Here is a 9,417-nt window from a genome sequence, read left to right on the forward strand (position 1 = left end):
ATACTTGTCAAATAGTAGGATTTGGCTTGTGTGTTGGTGTTTGGGATTTAGCAATGAGTTGCTAATGTTTTGTGATGGTATAAGGAATGTGGTAGATTTTTTATTGTTTTGCTTTCTTTGTGAGCTTGGTTTTTGTATAATTGAACTTTCAGTGCTTTTATTGAAAGTCCTTGTTGTAGTGTTTGGTTGCTTTCAAGAGTTTAGTATTTACATGTGAAGTTGCATCTTCCTTCTTGTTTAAGAGCGTGTTCATTAGATTGAATTATTTTGTAGTTTGCCACAGTGTTTTTAACAACTTCATCCTTTTGTATTTTAATAAAATTTGATTATGGCCAATATATATACTTTAAGAACCATCGCCTATTGCAAGCCTGGTTTCACATTCTATGATTTCCTTCCATTTTACATTAACGAAAATGTTACGGACGAAAAAGCTGCTGAGTAATCCCTCATACTTCAACAATATTCAGACGTGTCTTGAAGGGTTCGTGAACATAAAAAGTTATTCATTAGTAAGATTAAATGTTATTGATGATAGATGAAAAGAGAGTTTTAAAAATCAAGATATCAATTACAGTACAGTATTTATTTAACAATTACTTGGTTTCCCACAAACTTGTTCTCTTAATGGCCTCATCCCCTGCAAGGTAGTATTTCAAAAATTTATACCCACAAAAGCATTCATGCATGTTTATGTTCATCAAGCTATGAACATATCTCTAAGCACACTTGCAATTATGACTAAATGATGGCAACGGCTTCTTAACTTGGAAGAAACAAGTGGATAAAAAGGATGATGATGGTGGTGGTGATGGTGATGGTGATGGTGATGGTGATGAACTTGACTGCACTTCCATGCTAATTTCTCCTTCATTTTCTTCTTCATGAATGGTTTCCAATGTTATGTGGGTATTGTGGAGCCTAGGGACCGCAATAAAACGAGCTGGCACCACCGCGGAGAAGGGCGTGAGCGCTGGAGTCTCAGCCTTGGGAGGCCAGAGTGTATTTTGGGAAGTGGAGACTGAGAAGATACCAGCCATGCTTAATTTCTTTTCTTAGTGGAGAATTTGCCTATGAATTTCGTTGTATGATGAGGGAATGAATGTCAACAAATGTGGCATTCTATACTCCATTTTTATAGAAGTTGTAATGGCAGCATACCCCTTGACTTTCGGATAATAACATTAAAGCCATCTTAATTTAAAATTTTAAAGGTGTTATCATTTTTTATGGGTAAACTATATCCAAGGTAACTAAATTATTAGTAAGTTTAAGTTTTGATCCCTTAACTTTAAAAAGTTATAAAATGGCTATTGAACTATTCGAAAATTTTTATTTAAATCACTAAACTATTCAAAAGTTTTTATTGAAGTCATTAGACTGTTAAAGTTTTTGTTTAAAAAAAAAACATGGCTAGAGTACTCCAAATGACTATTCAACGATTGGTATAATGGATCAATACTCATTGTCAAGTAAACGAGCATTCCTTAGATCCAAGTCAATTTGACAATCAGTGTTGAAGATCGAAGAATGCAACTATTTGGATTTTGGTTTGCAAATTTGTGACTTTCAAAATTGTTTCATGAAAAAAATTGGATTGTAGAAGAGAAACAAAAAGAGAGCTTTCGATTGGTGCAGACAGTGTGAATAGAGAAGGTCATACAACAACAATTTTAACAGTCCAATGACTTAAATGAAAATATTTGAATAGTTCAATGATAATTTTATAACTTTTTGAAATTTATACCAAATCATAAACTTACTAAAAGTTTAATGACCCTTACATGTGGTTTATCTTCTTTTTTTTTTCTAATAACTGTCTTAAAATTTTTGAAATTTTGATTTTTTTCAAGAAATTATTTATTTTTTAATCATTGAATGCTATCTTTTAAGAACGGTTGAATGTCGGGGCAAATACATAAATATGATCTAAATAATACCGAAGAGAATAATATAAATTAAAGTAACAATAAAATTATTTTAAAATACTTTTATGAAACTAGAAATCTTATTACACATATATGCGTGTGGAAACCAAAATTTAGAATATAGATACATGTTTAAAAATAACATACAATAAATAATAATATATATGATTTGAAATTAATTTATCATAATAACACATGAAATAATATGTATCACAATAATTAAAATGTATAAAAAATTTAAATTAAATTGTGAGTATATATATATAACTGATGGAGGTAATAAAACATACATACTAAATAAAAATGTGTAAAAAAAAATCAAAATAAAGTTCTGATTTAGTGATAAATTTAAAATTTTACAAATTTAATTAGTATGAGTTCGAATTTCAATATATATATATTAAAATTAAAAAAAAAACTAAACTACCTTCATATTTTAAATATAAAAAATTGAATTAGAACTCGATTGATGAGTGATAAAAGTAAATAAAAAGCTTAATAAGTATTTTATTTAATGTTAGTTATAATAATAAAAAATTATTAATGTTAATAAAAGGTTTCAAAGGGCTTATAGTCTATATAGAGCATATTGGACGGTTAAAGACTTTGTGCTATTTTGACCTGATATAAATAATGTACTAAATATTAAAAATGATAAATAAATAGGAGGATAATACACTTTAAACTTACGTTCTTTTATATTAACAATAATGTTCGTATCAATTGAATTAAGACTCAATCGGTGAAACTTTACGATATTTATGTTTGGGTTTCATATGTTGATGGATGTTAGTTCCTAGCTGCCGCCTAGAGGTGTGCATGGGTCGGGCCGGGCTCACAAAAAATTTTAGGCCCGTTTTCTATGCCCGGGCCCGGCCCGGCCCGAAATATGGGCCTAAAAATTTGCCCAAGCCCGAGCCCGGCCCATATTAGATTTTTTTAACTTATTTTATTAAATAAAAAATTTTAAAATATATTAAATAATCGAATACATTTAAAACAAATATTAAAACAAGAAACAAATAAAAAATATATTAAAACAATTCTTAAAACAATACACAATTTGAAAAATATAATAAAAATTAATTATATTAAAATTAAAATTAAAATATAAATATAATTAAAAATAAAATATATATATTTATTATATAATTCGGGCCGGGCCGGGCTCGGGCCAAAAAAATTTTACCCGAGCCCGGCCCATTTTCTAAACGGGTCTCGTTTTTGTGCCCAAACCATTTCGGGCCTATATTTTTACCCAAACCCTTCCATTTTTCAGGCGGGCCTTCGGGCCGGGCCGGGTAGCCCGGCCCATGCACACCTCTACTACCGCCTATATGATATAAGAATTGTTGTATGAAGTTGTTTAATTAATCATTTTTTAATGTGATTATGATTTTAACTAAAATATTTTTTTTAACTATCAAGAAATTAATACATTGTTATGGCTTTATTTAAAATTTATTATTTGATTGTAATTTAGTAATAAAATCAATAATAAAGAGTAATTTCATCAACTCAAAAATTTCTTTAACATTTATATTTTTATATATTTTAGTTTTTAATGTATCAAATAATTAGCCATAATAAAAAAATAAAATGAAAAAATTAGTAACATAAATATAGATAGAACATATACATATATAAATCTATTTTTATTTGATTATAATAGAAAGATTGTTATTTTATCTAAAAATTATGACTTAAATTAACCTTTTATTTAATAATTAGTTTCATGTTTCATAGTGTATTGGTACACGTGACAGAAAAAGGTATGTGGAAGGGACCAATTAGGTATATGATCCTTGTAATTAGGACTAAATTGAGAAGTTGATATAAAATTGATATTATCCAAAAGGAAGAAAAAGGATTGGAGGACTTGCTTTCTGAATTAAATGCAGATTCTGGAAGCATACACTTTTCCTATTAAATACAGTCAAATTCTTGTGGGGCTGCTTTCCATCTCTGCATATATGTTTCAATTTCCTTCCCACTCTTTCTTCGTTTTCATTCATTGTTTGCCCTGCTCAACACGCACCCACCCTCACTCATCCATGGTTAACAACATCCGCGTTGCTTTCCCAAAACAAATCAAACTTGATGCATTTATAAGTTTAGAATTGTTAATGTCTGTGAATCAAAAATATTTTCAACAAACTTTTACCTCCTTTTTACCGTCCATATTTAGAGTTCGTGGCACAACAATGTTATCTCCCCAGTTCTAAAACCCCACAGTTTTTCCCGATTATCTTGAAAAGCAAAGCGACCCTCCCTCTTCTTCAGTCTAAGACAAAGAGAAGTTGTAAAAGAGGGAGATGAACCTTATTATAAGACTCAAAAGCTTACTCTTGTAGCTATATGTACAATACACTAAATGGCCGTCATTACTACCAGTGGGAGATGAACCTTATTATGAGACCCAAAAGCTTACTCTTGTCGCTATATGCGTGATAGATGAAAACATCATTACCATCCTCGTATGGCTGCAAATTTAAAACAATATATATCACATTATTTAGATAAACCTATTATGTTTCAGAAGACGTGAATTAAGTGACGTAATGCATGCATACCATTTGCTTTTTCTTTTTCTTTTTCAAAATAAAGTAAGCTAACATGAATAATTTTTCTTCATGATAGACTAATTACCAAATTCAAAGAAGATTAAGTTTTTAAATTATTACCATTGAAAACAAAACCCTCCAAATATTTATGGACGTGTTGCCCGAAGCTTTAACCAATATCCTTATCCAAAGCATTGCACAATTACTATCCATTCTTGCTGTCCTAGTATAACGTTGTTGGATCCTTCTATGTAAATATAACATCAATCCGGCCGATGCGCCCTAATTCACTAATGACTTGTTCGACTAAATGAAATGAAATTTGATATTTTTTTTAAAAAAAATTTAATTTCTGAATGGATAATATAAATATATATATAAGTGTTGATTTGGGATTCAAATTAAAATTTATTTTAAAATAAGCAAGGTTCAATATGATTATTGGATATTTAAAAGAGAAATATTTAGAAAAACAAGTGGCTCAAAGACATCAGACTATTCATCACCATGAGTAGAAGGCTAAGTTGTCAATACATTTAGACATTTATTAGAAGAAAAAAAATGGCATTTTTCCTTAAATAAAAATCATTCTTATTTGTGGTATTTACGACCTCAAGGACTCATTGTCACCCAGGTATTTATAAAAAACGCTTTTTGGTTCATTGCATGTGAACTGTTTGGACCACTAGAAAATTCAGTGGATGTTTCCTTTCGATGCAACTAATCATTTTTGGTTTATATTGGATAATTGGACATGAAAGTAGTGTAAACCGAAACCAGTTCATGTTTTCAAGTGCAACGTCTCTTTCCCTCTCTTTGAACTTTCCTAATAATTCACAGGGCAGGCGGCTGCACTTACTCAGTCAAGTTGGCGGCACTTTTTTTTTGGGGGTGGGGTTGCATTTTTATGGTACGGGCGAAGATCTACCTCAAAAGTCGACATTTGGAGAAATCTGAGTTGGAAATGTCAGGCTCTTCGCTTTCAATGGTTACCCTCATAGATACGGCACGCTTGAGGCGATGGCTGCACTGCTACTATTCAAACAAGCTGCTGCAAAGGCAAGAATGAATTCCCTCACGCTATCAGCTATGCCTATGGGGGTTTATACCTGTTAAGATTCAATGACATCAACCTCAACCCATGATGAAACTTAGGACTCACATCATAAAACAAAAAAGGTAAAAAAAGAGAAAACCAAAAATCGTTTTAAGTTTTACTATATTCAAATCCATTTTGCTTTGTTTTTTTTTTCTTTTTAATATAATAGATATATAAATTTTGTAAATTCTCTCTTCCAAAGAAAAATTAAAAAATTAAATTTTAATTAGTAAAACTATTATGGAATCTCTATATTAAGAATCAAATTACATTTTTTTTCCTTTACTCAAAAAATAGATAAATTAACCACTGTACGTTAAATTAAAGAGTAAATTAGTCAAATCTGTTAAAAATTTCATTCATTTATACTATTAAAAACCGACTTAACTGACAGAATAACTAGACAGTGACATTTGATGTGCCATGTGTACCTTATGCTAGCGTACATAGACCAATTTTTTACAACAGATATAGATAGAATTTTCAACAAAAGAATCAATTTGTTGTTTGGTCTAAAGTACATGAACTAATTTACCTATTTTTTAATAGAAGGGACAAAATAAAATTCAACTCTTAATACAAAAACTTTCATGTTACTTTTATTCTGAATTTGAGGTTTAATTTATCAAATCAATTTTAATATTCTTATACAATATTTAAACAAATACATATTGCAAGCCTGAATCTTTGTTTTTTACTCAAATCCAACTAAAATCCTTCATGCAGAGGAAAGACAATAACATTGATACAACATCACCTCTTCGTGTTTATTCAAGAGAAAAAAAATAACTTGCGTAATATGTACAAGAATAATCGGTCAGCTGGTCAGCTATATGTTATTGGTTTTATTTTACTTACCCAACTATTAATACTTTTTATTTAATCATTCAAAATTTTAAAATTAAATATTTTAATCACCCTTTCGTTAGTTGCTATTACATGGATGACGAAAAATTAATTTAAGCTTTTTTATACTGATCTAATAACAAATTTAATTCTCTAATAATTACATATTCTATCAATTTCATCATAAATCTAAAAGTAAGAACAAAATTTAGCCCAACTTTTGCTTCATGATGATATGCTGAAACTATGAGAAGGCAAATTTACTTGGACATAAATCTGATATGAAAGACCAAATAAATTTATATATTCTATCAATTTGATCTTATATCTAAAAAGTAGACAAAATTTACTGCTAGAAACTTCAAGAATGCATCCCATCTTCCATGTCTACCTTCCCTCCTACTTGAGCAAACTCGAAAAATCTCACCAGTACCTTTTCCTGTTAATCTCATCCTTTCACCTGCTAGAGTTCTTTCGCATCATTGGATCATAGAAGCTGGTGTTCCAACCATACAATTTCTAAAGACCGTCCTTTAGGAGTCTGGAGATTGAGGACAAGAAGCATTTCCAAGGGGCATCATTGTATTTGTTTGTTCTTTTAATAAAATTACTAGTTTTGTTGTCGCATTCAGCCTGTATCAAACATTCTAGTCGATTCACCAAGTCGCATTTTATGTCTCAACAGTTTTAGTTTTGGGTTTGAGTACCCAACATGATAAGAGAAACTTAATTGAATCATTGTTCCCATGGCTGAAACTGAAAGCACTTGTTTTAGTTCAATTAGGATTTATCACAACTTATACAACATTTCTCAGTGTCTAAAAGACGTTCACATGTATCCACCATCATCTTTGAAGAAAATTAGAGTCACGACATGTATAAATACAAACAATAATCCAGGAAGAAAACATGCCAATGCAATGCATTCATATACTTGATATGTTCTTACAGGAAACTGCATTTTACAGCCAGAAACACTACATAAAGCTTCAAAAAGAACACATCCGATCTATCAATATTTCTGGGGTGGCTGCTGGGTTCGCAATAAGCCAAAACGTTTCTTCAAAAGAACTCTTTGTCTGGAATATTTGTCATCAGGGGCGAATCGAGCTGCACGAATGTTGGGGAAAAAAAGTAACTATAACCCATAATAACACTTTCTAGTAAGATCTCTACGCAACTTTCACATAATCATTAAAAACAAAAGATCATACAACAACCTAACATGGATTCAAGCCAACATCAACATCCACCATATTTGAGTGCCATAGATGGCAAAATTTACTAGCAACTTGCCAGTAAAAGCAGAGAATGAGTAACAGATGGGTAATGACCATGAAATCAGAACAACACTTCCGATTCTCAGCCAAAATGGACCTCTTTTCTTGATTTTCAGATTAAACCAGACAAAACAACCATATGCAGATCAAAGCAGCCCTCAGAAAGGCAATTATATATTTAAATGTTAAAGCAACCAATAAGAGTTTGTTCAGACGCCTCATAAAACATAATGAATTCCTAAACAGCAGTGTATGCCGGAAATTATATAAACACATCAGGCCTTATTACCTGGATGAGCAGACTGAGTAGGCATCCCCACCAGTGATTCTTTCTGCATATAAAAATCGATATAAATGTAATTATAGAGAAAAAAACTGTTGGAATATTGATTATACATAAATTAGAAAACCCCAGAAAAAAAAAATACCAAAACGTGATTATATGCTGAAAGCCAAAAGGTAAAGAGATTAAAATCTAATCCTAGTATCAATTTTCACCATTTAATTCATTTTTCAGGACAGGTTAAGTTTATTCAGCCATTAACTCCCTCAATAATCATGGAACAGACACCCTACCAAGAGAAAAAAAAATGATTGAAGTTCTCAACATTTCAAAGAACTAGTCTCAGTTTTAGTACATGTTTAAGATCAAACTAAGCTAAAAACTCAGCTTTTAAAAAAAAAAAGTTATAACTAATAATTCCAAATTTGCTTAAACCAAGTTCATATAAATCTTATTCATAGCTTAGAATCTGTTTCTAAAGGTTAAAACCTCAGTTTTATAGATAAGATTTATCACTAAAACCTTAGGTTTGATTCTTTCTTTTAAGGTTAAAACCTCAGTTTTAGATTTTCATTATGGCATACAAAGTTGTCTTTACCAAGTCTCAATCACCATAAACGATATAAAAAATTGAGAGAGTAACACGAACCTCAGATAGTTTCTAGCTTTAACTAATTGTTATCAGTAAAAAAATTTTAAAAAAAAAAGAAGAAAAATTATGAGACTTTACCTTAGTGGTGTAAACTTTGTCACCATTATTGTTAATGTAGAACTGGAGATACATCTTATCCGAATAAAAGGAACAACAACTGCAGAAAGAGAAAAAGATTAGAACCTTTATGCAATGAATAGAAAACCATGCATAAGGAGAAATTTGTCACTTTGTGATCGGAGCCGCACCTTCTGAGATTGGGGGAGGCAGGAGAAGGAATGAAAGAAATTTGAACTTTTAGGGTTTTAGACTTTCATAGCGGCAATGGGCCATTACAGCCTTAATAACAGCTATCCTTGAAATTGGGTTTGTTTTAATGATTTGTTAGGAGTTAGTTTGGACAAATAATTTAAAAAATTTTACGATTTTTAAAATGTTTATATTTTAAATTTTATTTATTTAAAATGTCAGTTATTCTAATTGTTTTGTTTGGAATTAAAATTTTATAAATTAAAAATAAAAAATATTAAAAATAAAAAATATTAAAAAATTAATATGAATATGATTATATTTATAAATAATTTTAATAAAATAAAATTTAAAAAATATATATTAAAATTAAATAAAAATGATTTTTGAAATTTAAGTTTTTATCTTATAGTCAAACTATTGTATATTAAATAAAATTCCAAGGGACATATAAATAGGACTTTCAGTTGCTTGCGTAGCATGAGGCTTTTAGGTTTTTTCTCTCGTTTTTTGTCT

At 30.0% G+C, this 9,417-nt stretch overlaps 1 protein-coding gene across 1 annotated transcript; it reads right to left on the bottom strand.

Moving 5' to 3' along the window:
- Positions 1-7,287: 7,287 nt before the first annotated feature.
- On the bottom strand, positions 7,288-9,054 carry LOC107961782 (H/ACA ribonucleoprotein complex subunit 3-like protein). Its single transcript, XM_016897912.2, has 4 exons — positions 8,901-9,054; positions 8,731-8,809; positions 8,007-8,049; positions 7,288-7,547 (listed from the first exon to the last, which is right to left on the bottom strand). Exons 2-4 carry the CDS (start codon positions 8,782-8,784, stop codon positions 7,450-7,452), a joined length of 195 nt encoding a protein of 64 aa, XP_016753401.1. The 5' UTR covers positions 8,785-8,809; positions 8,901-9,054; the 3' UTR covers positions 7,288-7,449.
- Between the last annotated feature and the right edge of the window lie 363 nt (positions 9,055-9,417).

Source organism: Gossypium hirsutum, chromosome A06, assembly GCF_007990345.1.
Source record: "Gossypium hirsutum isolate 1008001.06 chromosome A06, Gossypium_hirsutum_v2.1, whole genome shotgun sequence".
In the NCBI taxonomy this organism is placed as follows: Eukaryota; Viridiplantae; Streptophyta; class Magnoliopsida; order Malvales; family Malvaceae; genus Gossypium; species Gossypium hirsutum.

Coding starts and splice junctions, on each gene's coding strand:
- LOC107961782 (XM_016897912.2), bottom strand. CDS start 8,784: ATGTATCTCCAGTTCTACATTAACAATAATGGTGACAAAGTTTACACC. Junction 8,050..8,730: donor ACAAAGTTTACACCACTAAG/GTAAAGTCTCAT, acceptor TTTTATATGCAG/AAAGAATCACTGGTGGGGAT. Junction 7,548..8,006: donor TACTCAGTCTGCTCATCCAG/GTAATAAGGCCT, acceptor ACATTCGTGCAG/CTCGATTCGCCCCTGATGAC.